This window comes from Chlorocebus sabaeus, chromosome 20 (assembly GCF_047675955.1).
Source record: "Chlorocebus sabaeus isolate Y175 chromosome 20, mChlSab1.0.hap1, whole genome shotgun sequence".
NCBI lineage: Eukaryota > Metazoa > Chordata > Mammalia > Primates > Cercopithecidae > Chlorocebus > Chlorocebus sabaeus.
Genome location: NC_132923.1, coordinates 20,484,971 through 20,503,808, shown reverse-complemented (window position 1 = coordinate 20,503,808; position 18,838 = coordinate 20,484,971). Strand labels below are relative to the sequence as shown.

At 43.5% G+C, this 18,838-nt stretch overlaps 1 protein-coding gene across 2 annotated transcripts in view; it reads left to right on the top strand.

The window, feature by feature from the left end:
- Positions 1-18,582, top strand: part of MAB21L3 (mab-21 like 3) — a 70,174-nt gene extending 51,592 nt beyond the window's left edge. For both annotated transcript variants that reach the window (XM_037998050.2, XM_073008453.1), the window contains 5 exons: positions 4,671-4,811; positions 7,800-8,091; positions 11,403-11,581; positions 12,080-12,274; positions 16,780-18,582. In XM_037998050.2, coding sequence (XP_037853978.2) covers positions 4,671-4,811; positions 7,800-8,091; positions 11,403-11,581; positions 12,080-12,274; positions 16,780-17,013 — 1,041 coding nt within the window. In that variant the 3' untranslated portion in view covers positions 17,014-18,582. The remainder of the gene's footprint in view (positions 1-4,670; positions 4,812-7,799; positions 8,092-11,402; positions 11,582-12,079; positions 12,275-16,779) is intronic.
- Positions 18,583-18,838: the final 256 nt, after the last annotated feature.

Here is an 18,838-nt window from a genome sequence, read left to right as displayed (position 1 = left end):
AGCACAAATCACTTCTGGGGCTACCAAATAGCATGGCGATGCTGTGTGGGTAAGAACATATGCAGGAAGTGTAGCCAGAGATGTGGGAGGGACGGGGCTGCCCATCACCTAGAGGAAGAGGCTTCCACTCAGGTCCCACAGCAGGGGCATCACTGTCTGGTCCTTGCTACATGACGCTTCGTGCTTGTTGGATGCCGGAATAACTGCTGATGCCCAAATACGTGGAGACTTAGGACTCCTTATTTCATGAGTCTTGACTTTAAATTGAAGGCATTTTTAGGTTCAGGAAGAGGATAAAGGATAGGCAGTACTTCTGGTACATCAGTACTTAAGGGTGTGGCAAAGTGTGATGGAAAGAAGTGTTGGAGAGCCTGTCTAGTTCTACCTCTAACTGCCAGTGTGATGTTAGGAAAGTCACCTTGTCACTCTGATCCTCCATAAAGTCACACCAGACAAGGCAACTTCTGGGGTCTCTTCCATTTCTAAGATCGTGAGTCTAAGTTGCAGCAGAAGTGATGCAGGAATAAAATTAAAACTGGAATTTGTGGTTCTGGGTCTCAAAAAGCATTCTCTTACTCTGACTTTCACCTTTGGCAGTCAAAACAGGTCATAAGGGTGAGCTAATAACCTGTGTAACAAGTGAGAGATTATAGTTGTTTTCCAGGAGTGTGTGACCTTGTTCTGTTCGGTGTGATCTTGTCCTGCTTGTGTCCTCATTTCAGCATCAAATGAGGGCACAATTTGTAGAACAGATTTACAATGAAGTACTTTTTCCAATAGGCTACTCTTCACATGTGTTATGTGCATACATACACACACGTACATACATACACACATGCACACACACTGTTAAGCTTCTATTAGTTAAAAATGATTTGATGGTGATGAATCTTTCATTAGTTTATTAACTCAGGAAACAAAATATATATATATATAGTCACTGCTATGTTACTAACATTCAAGTTCTATGGAATTACATCAGCGGGGCTGGCAGATTCACGAGGCTAGTCTTGGTGTTCAACACATTCTGAGAACTTAACTGTTCGAGAATACTATTTCTCAACCACTCTGCCTGTAATATTCTATCTAGTTAACCCTTGTATTACTTTTCCCCACTGTACCTGCTCAGACTTCAGGTCCCTGAAGTTGCCCTAATGTTCCCTGTTCTACCACTAGCTTTATCTGTTCTTTATTCAGGCTGGAAAATATAGCCCACTACCGAAACCCTCTGTTGCTTTTATATCTTTCTCCAGCTTTTGCCCAGCAAACTCCAATCTTAGCACCTCAGCTCTTACCTTTGGAGGGCTAAGAGATGGTGGAGAAGATATCACAACTGAGCCTACTGATATCCCACAGCCTCAGGGACCCAGCCTCAGCCAAGTCTTGATACTGTCGGGTTATCTTTACGCATGTACCTAAACAATTTCTCATTCCTTATAGCAGCTATTACAGTAGTCTATTGCCTGAAATCTCTTGCCTTCCACTTCACTCTTAGCTCATTAACGTCTCCCGCTCTATAAAGAACATAGACAGCAGACTGGAAATCTTCTCTGATTTTCACTGCCCCCTGCCCCCCTTTTATCTGTATCTGCATGCACCCTTTTCCCCTTCTTTCCTTCTGCCACACCAAGATGAATTCCTCACTCAGGTTTCCAGATGTGCATGACTCCTTTCAGGTGGGAAATCCTTACCAAATGGTTTTGCTCTCTGCTACCTCTTCTTTCACCACTGACTCTTTTCTGTCAGCATTTAAACATGTTTAAGCCTGTGTGTCATTTTGTAAGGAAAAAAACAAAACAAAACTGTTCCCATCCCTGTTGTTTTGGTTTTCCCCATAGTAAAAGTTCTTGGGGCCGGGCGCGGTGGCTCACTCCTGTAATTCCAGCACTTTAGGAGGCCAAGGTGGGCAGATCACGAGGTCAGGAGATCGAGACCATCCTAGCTAACCTGGTGAAACCCCATCTTTACTAAAAATACAAAAATTAGCCAGGTGTGGTGGTGCGAGCCTGTAGTCCCAGCTACTCAGGAGGCTGAGGCAGGAGAATCACTTGAACACGGGTGGCAGAGTTTGCAGTGAGCCAAGATCACGCCACTGCACTCCAGCCTAGTGACAGAGCAAGATTCCGTCTTAAAAAAAAAAAAAAAAAGTTCTTGGAGGGGTTGCTTACTTCTGTCTTCACTTGGTTGTCTTCCATTCACCCTTAATCCACATGTAATGCCCACCTCTCCCCCACCATTAATGCTAGTGCCCAGCGTTCCCCCAATGCAGCCATCCTATTCTAGCTGTCAGACTCCATGGACATTTGGGAGTCTTAACTTACTCAGCCACTTACTGTTGACTTTGGTCTTGAAACTCTTCCTTTACTTTCGGGACCTCTCACTGTTTATTCTCCCACTTCACCACCTCCTCTAAGGCAATTGTGTTCTAAAAATATCACAGGAACAATTGCACAGGCATGAGGAGCACAAATTCTCTCTTTGTGCGCCTCATGCCTGGCTCAATACCTGCTATTTTCTCTTTCTAGAACAACTTTCATGCCCCCTTTTTCCTAGCTAATGCCTAGTAAGCTTTCAAGATACAACTCCAACACACTCTGCCTCCAGGAAGGCCTCCCAACCTCCAAACTGGATGAAGTGTCCTTTTTCTATGTATTCATAGCATCTGTGCAAACCTCTACCTTGCACTAGATTGCCGTGATTTCCAGGTTATTTGTCATGCTTTGTCAAGTTATCTGTAAACCTCGTGGCAACATGTGTGCACAGAGCCCAGCATAAAATGGATGCTCCACTCAAATTACTCGAGTGGAATTGAATCACAACACAGAGGGGAAGTCCTATGCTGGAGAGGACACTTAATTTTGGACTTCTAAAACCTTTATTTTTGTCATTTGTTATTTTTCTCATAATAGCATCCCCACACTTATATTCTATGCGATTTGTCTTCCTCACTACTGTGAATGCATGACCACGTCTATCTTGTGCATTGCTGTGTTCTAGCATGTGATGGTGCCCACCACAGAGGATGTGTTAAAAAAATACTTATTGATGAATTGACCCTATATGTGCTATACAACATGTCTACCAGTAGGTGCACAGTCACATTCTTATTCTGTAAACATATGAAGTTGGCTTGCTGGTTGATGGGAAGTATGAGTGAGATCTCAGGTAACTGGACTTGTTGATGACTTAGTTTAGGAAAACAGGAATCTCTTTGACTTGGGCTTTTTTTTCTGGCTGTCGTGATCAGTTTATGGGTGTCTCAGAATGACTCTAGAATATGTAGAAACAACCGTTATACCAAATTTGGAGAGAACATAAAGATTCATGGATGGGCGTTAGATTGCGATGTATCAGATATTGCCTGAAATTGGACCCTGGCTGAAGGAGCCTCTGAAGGACAGTCTCACTGTCATGACAGCGGCTTGTGGGTGCCTCCTGAGCAAGATGACAAAGCGCCCCCTCCATTTCAGAAAAAATCTTGCAGACCCTTCCGTCTCTTACTTGGATTTTTCTGTGTCTCTCCTGGAGTTCACTAAAAGTTCCTTTGTGTTTCCCACAAACATCTATTTCCCTAAACTTTAAGTATCTGATTAGTGTTCAGTTTTCTATGAGAATTTCCGAATTCTTCCTAACTCGCTGTGGTAACTATCTTTCAGCAGAAACATGCCTTTTCTTAAGGGTCTAGAAGCAAAAGGCAAGGGTGAGTACAGAGGCAAAGAGAATCATCATTTACTGATGACATCAGTGGGAAGCAGGCTGCTGGGTGCTGATACATGTTAAGCAGTTTAATATTCACACTATGGGCAGCTGGCATGACGATACCATGGTAGAGTCTCACTATGGTTCACAAAACCCTGTGTGATGATCTGGCCCCTGCTTTCCTTTCCCAACTCACCTCCTATCACTTTCCTTTTGCCGGATCCAACCACAGTGGCCTCGCTGCTAGCCTTAGAGCATTGCCTACGTCAGAGGAGGAGCATGGAATCTGCTCTCCTAAGCTGTCTTCAGCCTCACTCAAATATCACCTCTTTAGACAAGTATTCTTTGTCCATTGTCCACCCTAACTAAAATAGCTGCCCCTTTATTCTCTAGTCCCTTATCATATTTTATTTTTCTTCCAGGGACTTATACCTGATATTATGACATATACACATATACAAACACATATACATACACATACACACACACACATATATATATACAGGAATACATATATATACACACATTTATATGTGTGTCTGTGTGTGTATAATATCAGGTATGATGCTATATATTATAATATTGATATTATATATTATAATTATATATTATGTATTATATCTACATGAATTCCTATATTTTCAGCTAGAGGGCAAGTATCTACATTGTTCACTGTTGTCTTAATCACTGTTGTGTCCCCAGCACCTGGCCTGGCACCTGCTACATAGTAGGTCCTAGATAAATATCAAATGAATGCATCTGTTACAGAAAAGAACATTGAGGCACCAACCAATGTCTTCTCAGTGGAGTCAGACCTAAGTCCATCTCCCCGACGTCTTGGGAAGGCAGAATTTTTGAGCTGAACTCCCTCGGTCACCCCTCGCTGTACCCTTGTCTCCTCACTATCTTATGCCAGTGCCTTGGGGCCCACAGAGGAAATAACCACCTTTGCTGGTCCTTCTCACACCCAGGTGGACTTGAGGCGCCAGCAGATTTCCCAGGCTATGGAGGAGGTGCAGAAAGTCGTTCATCATTTGACCACAAACATCAGCAACCAAGACATTAGATTTCAAACTGTGCCTTACTCTGACACATACAATGAAAATATTAAGGTAAGCAAGTCTCACTGTCTCTAAGTGCCACCAACAGAGCCAGGATACTTGGGCAGGTGAATCTCAGTGTGTGACAGATGCTTGCCTCACTCAGAATACTCATAACAATTCTTGTTTTCACAGGTACTCTTAGTTTTTACTATTTACAGTCTCATTTTATGCATGTCGTTTCAGCCAGTGGCGTGGCTTATGCCTATAATCCCAGCACTTTGGGAGGCCAAGGCGGGAGGATTGCTTGAGGCCAAGAGTTTGAGACCAACCTGGGCAATGCAGTGAGACTCTGTCTCTTTAGAAAAAGGAAAAAAGATAGATGTTATTTCCTTTGAGCCCCCACATTCCTAGATGAGAAAAACTAGGCTTAGAGAAGTCAAATGACTTGATCAAGTCATATCAGGCACTAAAGCCAGAACTCACACAGAAGCTTTTGATTCCAAAGCACATTCTGCTGTCACAATCAAAGCTCAGTTAAATACACATTCATTTATTAAGCACCTACTTAATAGATTGGAGGTGTGGTAGAGGGAACTGAGGGCATCCATAAGAAGACCATTGAAAATCATAGTCTGTGGGTTGCAGATGGGGAAGGAAGAAAGTAGAAGAGGTGCCACTGAGAAGCTGCAGGAGCAGACTGGCAACCCCTCTCCTGCTGAGGAATCCCACCCAGTGTAAGCCAATGGGTAACACCAGCATTCAAGCAACATGGTAGTGAGGGCAGAGCTGAACACGCAGAAACGATCTCACTTAAACCTGTAAACCACCTTGCGGAAAAGACACTCTGGTTATTTCAGTTTTAGAGGTGAGAGAAGTGAGATTCTGAATCATTCTGAATCTCCATCATTCTTTATCTTGATTTTTATTATGCCACATACCTCTTTCACTTTGTGTTAAATTTGTATGTACTCGTGGCCCATTTCTCACAACAGACTGCACATCCCGTGATTGTAAGGACCATGTTTACCGATTGTTTTGCTCCTAGCACCCACCATGGTGTGTGGCACATGGTAGACACTTAACATATGTGGAATGAATGCATAAATGAATGAGCAAAAGAATTAGTACCTGAGCAAAAGACCATTGCTGGCCTATTACATCTCAAGTTTGGTGGATGCAAGAACCACCCAAGAGATGCTGGGATTTGTGGATTTTGAAACACAGTCAGATTGTAGGAAATTAATCCCAGGGTGAAAAATATAAAACTAGATTGAATCCTGGAATGCTAGAGCATCACTTGCCCAACTCTCCCACCCAGGCCAATCTAACTTGGTCACAGTGACTGGAAATAGAGATATTACATTACTTCTCTTAGCACTACATCCAGGGAAATTTCCTTCCGTGGTCCTACTTAGAATTCATAGCTTAAAATATATCTTGCATTTATATATGTCATGTCTTACATATTAAGTTTCAAAAATAGCTACAGCATAGCATATAAAATTGCTTTTAACTTAGATCAAATTCAACAAGTTTTTTTGTGTTTGTTTTTTAAAGATAGGGTCTCATTCTGTCACCCAGGCTGGAGTGCAGTGGCGAGATCATGGCTTACGGCAGCCTCAACCTCCCAGGCTTAAGTGATTTCCCACCTCAGTCACCTGAGCAGCTGGGACTACAGGTGCAAATGCCACCATGCTTGGCTAATTTTATTTTTATTTTTTTATTTTGTAGAGATGGATTTCGTCATATTGCCCAGGCTGCTCAACAAATATTTACTAAGCACCACTTACATGACTAACAACATGATAGTTCTGCTTTTGAAGTCACATGAAAGTGAATTGAAATAATGTACAGATCTGAAATTCCAGGGACTTTGGATGTTTTTTTCCTCTTTTTAAATCCAGCTACCTTTCTGTGGGTACCAGAAGTCATGTGGATACATCATCTAAAACATCAAACTATTGTTTTCTTAGAGTTAGGCAGATCCAGCTGGGGCTCATTAGGACATTCACCCCCTCAATGGGTCAATGACTGGCCCTGGGCAAGAGTTAACCAAATTCCATGGTCAGAGCTTTCCGTGAGGAGGAGGCAGCTGACTCACAGCTGAAGGTGTGTGTGAAGTGGGACATGGTCAGAGTTCAGGCTCCTTTGGCTGCTCTGTTTACCCACTTGTTCTATCTCTTGGCTGCTGGTCTGCCTGCTTTCCCCCAGTCATTGCGTCACTGGTTCCTGGAGAAAGGGATTAGGTGGATTCTGATTGTTTGCTTTTTGTTCTTTAAACTTAGAATTATCTCAACAGCTCACATTGTCTCAACCAATAAGCTTTCATTTTGCCTTTGATTTTGGAAGGGTTAGTCATGAACACTGACCATGGGTCATTAGTACAGGCCCCCCCAACCCAAAAATAGGAGACATTTTACAAAATCTTTCAAACTCCCTTCCTGTTACTTCCCACCTTTTATTTGTGTCAAAACATTCACCATTCCATGTCATTCATTGTTGGCTGAGTGCCAGCCCAGGGTAGAGAAATAATAACTGAACAAGCTGTCCAAAGACCTAAACTCGAGTTCTGACTCTTCTCCTTACTGGCTGTGTGTCCCTGGGGAGATCTCCAAGCTCTTCTGCATCTTGGATTCCTCATCTGGAAAATGGCAACAAAGCTCACCTTACTGTGTGATTGTGAAGTTGAAATGGCCAAATGCATTAGAATTGCAGTGTCGCGACTGCAGGGAACTCAATGCATACTCATGCTTCTTTCTCAAACTTTAGGCCTCCTCTGGAGTTCCTGGTCTAGCTCACTGTCTTTACTTGTATAGTCATAAGATAATAAACTCAGCGAGCTAATGTACTTGCCCAAAGTATTTACAGTGATTCAGTAGCAGAACAAAGAGGTAATCCACTTGTGACACCCAGGTCTATGTCTCTGTGTATCTGGTCACACTGCTGAGGGTGGAGTGGTTAAGAGAGTTGCCTGGCGAGACAGGTCGGCTCCCAGGACTTCCGTTACCTCCCGAATCTGTGAATTCATGCTTGTTTTCAATCCTTTCCTGACCCTAGGTTTTGGCCCCCAGTCAGTTCCTTGTCACAGTCCCAATAAAAGGCCTGGCTGGGTACAGGGAGGCCAGGGAGCAGCGCTGGCGGTACTACACCCTGCAGGGCACCAGGCTGCCCTGCCCGTTGCGGGGCCCTGAGGGTCTGCAGCAGTGGCTGGAGGTGGAACAGTTTATGAAGAGCCTGTGGCAGTGGCATGAGACAGACGTGAACATCGACGGAGACATTGTGCCCGCTAAGGTCCTCCTGGTGTTCCGGAAGCTGGTGGAAAATGCAATTAGAACCTGTCACCTCTCAGGTGAGCTGATCAGGAACAAGTGCAAGGGTAATTGCTGACATTCCCCTTTCACTCTACAAAACCTCTGTTTCGGTGTTACCTGCAGCTCACAGCCTACATTTGAGAAGATAATCATGTGCTCTTCACATTTATTTAATCTTAATAAGATGAATCAGCTTTTTTCCCCTGCCGTTGATGCACAGAAGGTTGGAATTCATTCTAACAAAATAGTGTTGTGGCTTTGAGAAAGTTACTGTGCTGGCATAGATATAAAATGCTGTGGATTATGCACCTTAACCAGGCTTAAAAACTTAAGCATATTTGTTTTAAAAGCAAATTATTCACAAACCCCAGGTCTTCTTTATTAGTACATTTTTACTGCAGCACCTCCATCTGACTGCAGTACCACAGTGTGCTGAGATTCCACATTTGGAAACCACTAACTTGAACCAAAACAGAAAATCCAGGAGCCAAAAGAACTGACTAAATTTGACAAAGTCTTAAGCTACTGTACAGCATATGCGCCCCCCCCACACACACACCCTTTTTGTTCACACAAAGTGAAAAGGTGAATTTCAAACTGGAAAGAAATGGCCAATTTTCTTAATTATATAATTAGGAAAATACAAATTTTCTTAATTTATAAACCAATAAGAAAAAAGATGAGCTGACCAATAGAAATAATTATCCAAAAAAAAAAAAAAGGAATCACAGAAAAAGAGTACAAATGGCTTGCAAAAATAAGAAAAGACATTCCATCTAATGTATATTTCAACATATATTAGAATATACCTCATGTTGGGTACATTAAAATACCTAACAAGTTAAAAGAAATGAAAAGTTTGATCATGCTTAGTGTCGAGTGGGCATAGTGAAATGGGTATTTTTGTGTTGTTATTAGAAGTGGAAATTGGTGTCTCCTTTTTAAAGAGAAAGTTGTCTATATTTTATTTTCATAATGTGCTCACTTGACAATTCAACAATTCCAGTTCTAGAAATATATTTCTACAAATTAAATTCTACAAATATATTTATAGATTTATAAATATTTATTTTGTATATAAATATATATTATATATTACATATATTATATAAATTATATATAATATGTAATATATTATATATATTAATTACAGTATATAATATATAAATAAATATATATAAATATATTAAATTCTACAAATATATTCTACAAATACACAAAGAAATATGCACCAGGATATTCTCTGCCATAGATTTTATAATAGTAAATAGAAGTAATCTAAATGGCTAATAAAGGAAAACTGGCTAACTTAAATTATGCTGTCTCTGCCTACTGGACTACTATGCAGCCTTACAAAAGAACAGGCATATGCCCATGCATACCTACAGAGCTATGAAAAATGCATGGGCTAGATAGCTAAGTGAAAAACCAAGGGCCAAATAATATGAGATTCCATCTGTGTGAAAATAAAAGGATGTATTCATACATACATTTGCTTGTCTAGACAGAATAGTTCTGAAAATTTCCATAATGGTAATAATTTATGTTTAATAGATTTTTTACTAAGTAGAGTAAGTTTCATGGGTTATTTAATTTAATCCTCATAACCACACAATACAGTAAGAATTCTTTTCCTACCTGTTTTAGGGATGAGAAACTGAGACTTAGAGAGATTAAGTCACTTCTGAAGGTTGCACACCTCGTAAGCAGAGTCAGCTGCAGAGCAGGGTGGGGGCCAGTGGGCTGGCTGCAGCATCGACTCACCTCTTATGCTGTGCGACATTATTCATAGCAAAAGTGCAAAGCAGAGATTCAGACTGGGCAAGGTTGATGAGACGCTTTTAGTAAATAATGCTAAAGTGCCAGTTGTCATGTTCCTGTCTGGGCAGTTCTGATGACATGCAGACAACAAGCCCTTTATCCCACCTCGGCCAGGGAATGTTACCATTTTGAAAAGCCTAACACAATTAATGTGCTTCCATTTTCTTCTGTGTGCAAGGAAATGCAAAATAATAGATTCTGATCTATTTCAAAAATTGGAATGAACAAATAAGGATGAATAGATCCTGATCTATTCAAGACTGCTTATCTTTATCTGCAATGAAGGCAAACAAACAAACAAAAACTGTATCTTTTGAAAGAAGAAAGAGCAAATTGGAAATGAGGAAATTATAGTATGTGAGCTGGAAAACTACTAGATGCATAGTTTTCTCTTCTTCTCTTTTCCTGGTAGGAAAATGAGGCAATGGCGGCTTCTTTCAAATCACTCAGTCCTCTGAAACAGTGGCTGTGACGTGCTTTGATGTATTTTGTGGTTACAGGGGTTTCTGATGAAAGAGACCTCTGAGGCTCAGCAAGCTGAGTGGATGGTAAAAACAAATACCATCTAAGAGACTGAGGCCTAGATAAAAGACAGGTGAAGCCGAAATTCACCAAAGGCATATGAATAAATAAGGACGCTGATATTGTCCCCAGCCAGTGTCAGAACATCTAGGTGAAGAAGGAAAAAAAAAAATGGCATTAGCCTTCCCTATGTTTGCATTACTCTCAAAAACCAACATTTAGATATTTGGGTGGAATGGAGAAGGATATAGAAAAATAGTTAGGTTTCATTTTACAGTAGCAAATACAGACAGTCCCCAACTTGCCATGGCTCAACATATGATTTTTTTTACTTTACAAGGGTGCAAAAATGATACATGTTTAGTAGAACCTGTACTTCAAGTACCCATACAACCATTCAATGAATTTCATGAGATATTCAACACTTTATTATAAAATAGGCTTTGTGTTAGATGATTTTGTCCAACTGTAAGTTAATGTAAGTGTTCTGAGCACATTGAAGGTAGGCTAGGCTAAGTTATGATGTTTGGTAGGTTCGGTGTATTAATACATTTTCAATTTACAATATTTTCAGCTTTATTGGGATGTGACCCCATCGTAAGTCAAGGAGCATATGTACTACACTTTTTCTTTTTATTCTATGGCTTTTACTTTCAGTTGAGCCTCTTGAAAATAATCTATTAATTTAAAAGAAAAGGTAGCACAAAAGCCTTGGGATTGGGGGAGAAAGAGAAACCCACTAGCAATGAGACTTCTTAGTAATGCTCTGACGCTGGCTAGGCGACTAACCATCTGGTTTTGATGTCACAACCTTGACTTGCTACAGGCATTGTGATCCTTGACTTGCTACAGACATTGTGATCTTTGATGTGCTACAGACATTGTGAAAGTTGCCACACCAGTTGCAAGGTGCTGATCAGAGCAACTGCTCACAAATTTCTTGTTTGAACGCTTGTAATGTGCAAGCCTTTCTCTTCTCCTTATCCATTTGGTCATTTCCTATCAGGTAAGGTCAGCATGCCAGGAAACCGCTCTGCAGTTTGGGTTGCTGTGGAAACATCTGCATATCAGGTGGAATTGGAGCTGGCTCCCACGGTGGAGATCCCCACCACCTGGTCCGAGAAAGCCCGGTGGCCTCGATGTCTGCAGCGCTGGCCTTCCCAAGAGAGAGTGGAGTGCATCAAGGTATCAGTGGGCGGGACCCAGCTCTCCAGAGCAGTGTTACCAACAGCTTAACCAGTCACAGCATTACCGACTGCCAAAGAGTTTCAAAGGAAAGTTGAGGTGTCACTAGATCAGTAGTTCTCAAAGTGTGGGCTCTGCACCAGCGTCACCTGAGAACTTGTTAGAAATGCAGCTTCCCGGGCCCCCACTCTGGACCTGCTGAATGACACCCTTGAACAGGGCCCAGCAATATGTGTTTTAAGAAGCCCTCCGGGTGATGTGATTCTGATGCATGCTCAAGTTGGAGAACTGCTGCAGGAGAGGAAGTGGGTACCACCTTCTAACTGTCCATATCCAAAGTGGCTTGTGGTCTCCCTGACATGCCCTTTTCATCCCCACATAGGATGTGCTGTCTGCCTGGTGAAAAGTTCCCCAGACCAGCAGACTGCTTCAGAAATGGCTTTCTACACCAGTGAGCATTGTTCTTCTCATTTCCCAATGTTTTTCTCTTTCTTCCAGTCGTTTGGGTTTAACTTGTTGCCCTGTTCAAATTATCACTGGCAGCTGAGCTTCCTCCGTGCTGAGCAGGTGTTGCTAGAACAGCTGGATGAGGATGGGGGCTGCCGTAGGAAGTGTTTTCAGGTCATGAGGCAGCTGAAGGAGGACATCTGGTGCCCAGGGAACAGGCCGGTCATCACGTCCCACCATCTGCAGGTGAGTGTAGGGCAGGTGGGAGAAGGTCCAGGGGCAGCTTTGGATAGATCATTCTCCCTGTGGCCTCTTTAGGGCCTGGCCAGAGCCACTCAGTAGGGCTGGCATGTGTGAAAAATGAGGCTCTAGTATCTACATTGGCCATCCAACAAATGCCTACTTATTATGGAAATATGTAAGCTAGCACCATATGGGAGTCCACAACACCCCTGTCCAGGGTAAAATTTCCTCCCTTCCTTCCCTTTTCCAATTCTCTTCTCTCCCACCTTTCCTCCCCTCTCACTTTTATTTTACCACCAAACCAACCTGAGTGCCCACTAGGTGCCGGAAACCCTGCTGAGGTTCAGAAATAAATTACAAAATGGGATTTGCACCTCACACTTTGATGGCTTTATGTTTGTGCCAGTCTTAGAACCCACTGCAGCCTAAGCACAACTCCTCATGCACACAGACCCACTAACACAGAGGGAACCAGGAAATGCAACACAAAGGTTACCACACACGTACTGCCACACACCTCTTTCTAGGGTCCAAATCACCAGGCAAGGATTTTCCCTTGCTCTGCCAGCACCTGCCTCTCCTTGCCCTAAACCCAACAGTAACATCCATTCATGCCTTCACTCACTCATTCAGCAAGTGTCTATTGAGATTACTCTGGGCCAGAGGCCTGCCCCAGTACCTGCTGTGGGCTCAACCCCTGCCGGCACAAAGGTGAACAGACACAGATGTGGTTCCTCACTCTGTCACTTCTGGTCTAGCATGGGAGATAGACATGGGTAAGGCAAGCCAGTGGGTGCATGTACAGTCACACAGTGAGGAAGCACTGGAATGGGAGGAGCATGGCTCTGTGAAGGCTCAGAGCAGCAGAGCCTGACCTGGACTGGCCAGTTGGGGGGCCTCCTTGGAAAGGGGGCCTTTGACCACCCTCTTGACTCCCTCTTTCTCAAATTGTGGACCACACAGAGTGAAGTGGACTTTCATGTGGCAGTTCTGTGCAGCCTGCTGGGGTAGGGAGGTAGGAGACTCTTGCAGGACACCCCAGCCAGCCTAGCTAGTGTGGATCTAGGAGCTTCAGCCCTCCTCTCTGGCCCCAGAAAGGATGGACTGCCTTTCCACTCAGGCAAGCACAGGTCCCTGGGGCAGTCACCTATCTGTGAGGTGCCTTCCTCACATACCTGTTCCTCCTCTCATTCGATAGACAAAGCTCTCTTCTGCCCCATGTTACTCCATCTGCTCTAAAGTAACTTCTTGAAAGACAGATACCACATTGGTCTTGTCCAGCTAGCATGCTGACCTTACTCAGTGCTCTTGTCCACTGGGAGAAGGATGAATAATACCCCCAGTATCTCTCCCAATGCTTTGTACATAGCAGCACATTAAATATTTGTAGAGCAAATGAATGAGTGGCTTCACATCTTGCTCAACTTTTCTCTTCCTTTTGCACAAAATCACTAATCTTTGCTTCACTGTCTTATCTTTCTGATAACCTATCCATTGTGACTTGCGGAAGAATCTGTTAACATCTCATTCACATGCACTGGGGCTTTTCTCTGGAGTTCCAATGTTCTCAACGTGTCCCAAGCACACTCCCCTAAGAACACATAGGCTGTTCTCCTGGATGGAGGGCATGTGCTTGCAGAAGATACTTTGATTTGTTCCGTAGATTTAGCTTCTCTTGCTTTCCTTTATACAGCCCACACTAGAAGAGGCAGAGCTGAGACACAAACTCAAGTCTATCTCATATCAAAACCTCATAACCTTAACGATTGACTTCATTACCTCTCAATTAAGATGGATGGAAATACCATTCAGTGACATGAATATTTCAGGCATGATTGAATGGGACCACCATGGATCTCCCAACCCATAGCTGCTTGCAAATCTGTACTCCCCACAAGGGCTGACTTTTATTCTGATAGTTCCTAAGTCACCTAGTGGATTTTAAGGCAACTCCTTAAGGATTCTCTGTTTCAGTCCTCCCTGACCCACCTGCATGGCACAATAGAATTGGGCAACATCAAGGATGGGCATTTTTTTTTAAGGGGGCTATTTCTGGAGTAAGATAAACAGAAAGTGCTAACTGCCTTTTTCTCTGGTCTTCCATCCTTAGTCCACAGACAGATTTATCTCCCATTTAGGCATCCTCACCCTTGAAATGAATGTGGTTGGTGACAAATGTGGTGTTAGACACCATCCCAGATGATGACTTGAGTGTGCTGGATCCTTGCCAAGTCTTCATTCTGGGGAAAGTGGAAGAGGCTGGGTTGCAAAACAGCATTAGGAAGCTGTGGCACTCAGCCTCGCCTCACCTTAAGTCTGACACTATCTTACACTGTCAGAAAGGCTCTGCCCCAAGACTGTTTCATGTGAAGGAAAAGCTTATCTTTTATTGACTTATTTATTCCTAAAACCCACTCAAAGTACATTGGCTTGCTTATAATGAGCTTAACTGCCCCAGTTTGCTTAGGACGATAAAAACTTAATTAACAAGAGGAATTAACATTTTTTTCTGGTATCTAGGTTATCTTCACTTGCATGAAATTATCTCTAACTCATTTATTCATACTCATATAATCTAAATACATAGTTGCTATGAACTTACAACTGCTCTAAAAAATAAAGACTGTATAAAAATAATCAATATCTAAACCATAACATGAATTCATTAATTCACTTATTCAATAAATGTTTATTGACTTCCTCTCATGGGCTAGCCTCTGCGGGGTACTGGATAGCTTAATAGTGAATAAAAATAGGCATCATTCACTGTTCTCATAAAGTTTATAATCCAGTGGGGGAAATGATACAATTAATCACATAAATATAAAAACTACTACAGTTGTCACTGCTTCTTATGAGAAGTACATGGCTAAGAGAGTGTGCAGTGGCTGTACTAGGGAAATTTGATCTGATGGACAAAGAAGGGAAAGAAGTTTGTCCTATGCAGCTGAAGCAGGAGGTGCAAAGGCCCTGCGGTAGAATGGAGCATGAAACGGCTGGTGTGGCTACATGAAGAGAGCAAGGGAGGATGTGGGTCAAGATGCGTCTGGAAAGGAAGGCAGGGACCAAACCTTATAAACCACACCATGTTAAGCATGATGTTTTTAGCTAACAAACAATGGGAAGAGCTTAAAGTATTTTAGATGAGAAGGGAAGTAGATGTATATTGGCAGCAGTGTGGATGGCGATAGTTTGGATGGTGGCAAGAACAGGGATGGGCTGATGAGATGGCTACTGCAGAGGTCCAGTGAGATGTGGAGGCAGTGTGGAGGGGGATGGTAGAATAATGCTTGAGGTGAAGTTAAATGGGTAGACTCGAGAAATACTCAGGCAAGAGGATTGCAGGACTTGACTGGGGGCCGTAAGGGAGAAGGATGACTCCTAGGTTTGCATGTTGCACAACTAGCTAGTTAAGCAACTCTGGAGGCAGATCAGGTTTGTGCAGGAAGAGCAGGGGTTCAGTTTGGACGTGTTGGGACTGAGATAACTTTCAGATACTCAAGAGATACACGGTAAGGAGGTCAGAGGAGAAGTCTGGGCTGGAGACACAAATTTGCAAGTCATTCATTTGTAGTAAGAATTAGAGCTGCTGTTGTGGAGGGAACACAGAGCTGAGGAATGAATGTACAGTGAGAGGAGAAGAGGGCCTAGAACTAAGCCTCCAGAAACTCCACCTCTCAAAGGCAGGCCAAGGAGTAGAAGCCTGCCAAGGAGGCACTGTAATGCTAGGAGAAAACCCAGAGAGTAGATTGCTTGGAAGTCAAGTGAAGGATGGCTCAGGAGGGAGGGTGTGGGCGAGAGAACCAGGTCTGCTGAAAGGTCAGGTAAGGTGCAGGCTGACAAAGGCCTGTTGGATTTAGAAACACGGAGATCACTGGGCCTTGAAGAGAGGAGTCTTTGAGGATTAATGAGAGAAGAATCCATCTTGGAGCGGACTGAGGCGAGAAATGGGAGGAGAGGAAATGACAACAAACAATAGAGCTGACTCTGGAGAAACCTGGATTTGCAGAGGGAAGAGTGAGGGCAGGAGGCAGACGTGGCATTGGGGTGGCAGGAGAGCTTTCAACTTGTGAAAAGCAGTTGAGGAAGAGGGTAATCCGTCATATACAGTTCCTGGAAGATGGCATCCGGGACCCTGTGGAGGGATCAGCCCCACAGGCAGAAGAGGCAGAAGCAGGGAGGAAGAAAGGAGGGTGCTGCAGTAGGCAAGATCTGTCTGGTTTGGGAGGATGAGGGGTTCCATTTTCTCCATAAAGTAGGAGGCAAAGACATTGCCTGGAGTGGTGACCACTGGAAATGTTGGAGGAGATTAGGGAAGAGGTGCGGGAGACCAACTTGTAAACTGAAGGCCCACCTGAAGTTGGGGATTATGAATTCATGGTAGATGCAGTCTGCCCAGGCAACTCTTTTCTGCCTCCTTCCAAGGCCACATAAACTCAATAATTGTTTCCCAGATATCCTCCTCAATTGCCTGAAACAATGTCTGACAGCACTTCTTCCTTCCACAGACTGTGCTCTTTTGGACCTGCGAGAAATATCCCCACTTTAAAGACTGGAAGGTCTTCAGCAAAGCGTTTCTGCGCCTGGTGAGGAAATTGCACAAGTGCGTGAGCCAGCACTTCCTGAAACACTATTTCGTCCGGAACAGCAACCTCTTTCAGTGCACCAACCCGATCGAACTGGACGCTGTGGCCCAAAAACTGGCCACCTTCCTGAAGAAGCCCCAGATCAGCCCGCCCTGATGGCTGCCCCAGCCTGGGAGGCTCTTGGACATTTTATTCTGGCTTAACCTTGTTCTTTGGATGGTTCCTCAGTCAGGTGCCAGGATCCTGCCTAGGAGAAAGGCCATGAATGGCAGCGGAAATTACATCAAACCAGTAACACTTCAGCAGGGAGGGAGGAAACTGTGCCCCAGGCTGTCTGGCCCAGGCCTCCCTGGAGCCCAGCAAGCATTTCCACCCTAGCTACCTCTCCTGGAGACGGCTCTCATCAGGCTTCCTCAGGCACACATTTGGAACTGGTGACAGTTCTGGACTTAGTTTCCCTTGTTCAGAATCTGATTGTCTCACAGTGAAGATGGAGACAGAACCCCTGGAAGACATGAGCCTGCTGGCCAACACTGTGCCCAGCCCACCGATCATGGGTGCATTCTCCTGCCATTTGTAAAATGGGAATGTTAACGTCCTTCTGAGCAGGGCTGTGTGTCTATGAGACTGTGCTGGCACCTTTTCAAGGGGAAGACATTGGATCAACACAAAGTGTTCCTGGTTGGTTGAGCAGCTGGTGTTTGCATCCTGAATCGGTACCCACAGCACTGACGCAAAATTGCACCTGTTGAGTTAGTGAGCCTGTGCTTCCTTGCTGCCCTCCAGTTTCCTTAGCATGTGGGTCAGTGGCTCCTGAGGTGCTGTCTACTTCCCTGGTATTCTCTAAGCAGGGAGGGGAGTGGTTTTGATGACAAGTTTAAGTCAAAGATGAAAGCACAGCTGTTGGCCTGATCCCAACCGTAGCCCTCTCTTTGCTTCCCAGGCCATGGGCCATGGATGGAACTTCCTTATATATTTATGTAAATAACCTAGTACTATGATCTGCATGGAGTGACCTTAGGTGTCTGTCACCACTCATTGTGTTCCTTTGCTCACTTCGTTCACTCACTCACTCATTGACAAATAATGCTCATTAGGCACTGGGAACACAGCAAAGAGCAAAGTGGATGAGGACCTCCCCCTGGGGATGCCACCTAATGGTGGAGACAAGAAATGAACAACGGATAAACATGCACAGTTATTACAGATGGAAGCAAATGCTCTGAAGGAAATAAACAGAATGTTGAAGTAGAGTCCACAGAAAGGCCCTCAAAGGATGAAAATGCAAATAGCTGAAGGGGAAGGAAAAGTGACCAAAGGCAGCCCTGGCGGAGCTGGCATGAGTCAGAGCACCTGGCCTTGTAAAGCCAGGAAGGAATCAGTATTTTATTCTAAGATCAAAGGGGTGACATTTGACCTCTCCAGAAGCAGAGGAGTATCACCATCTGACTGCATTTTAAACAATTGTTCTGGTAACTACATGAAGAAGGTCTGGGGACTCACACATGAGCCAGGAGCTCTTGAGCCACCCATTTGGAATTTCACAGAGGCCCACAAGGCAGCAAGTTCTGTGTGGCACACCTGATCAGGAATTCTAGGAGTTCTCGGTGAGATCAATGGTTTTTTTCTGGCGTTTACGTAATGCTTCTCAACTCAAGGGGCTCCTGTATTACTTCGGAATGTTTTTGCCCAAATATCTATACCAAAGATAAATTTCTAAAACATGAGCTACTGGTTTTGTTTTGATGAAAAATTCACATTTGAAAATAAAAATGATTATTTTTCAAAAGTACTGTAACCAAATGGTGGGGTCCCTAGGCTATCGCATAACAAATAATGATTTTTAAAATATTGAAAACAAGTATTTCCGAACCAACAATGAGTTTACAATTTTACTGGTTTTGTTTTGATGAAAAATTCACATTTGAAAATAAAAATGATTATTTTTCAAAAGTACTGTAACCAAATGGTGGGGTCCCTA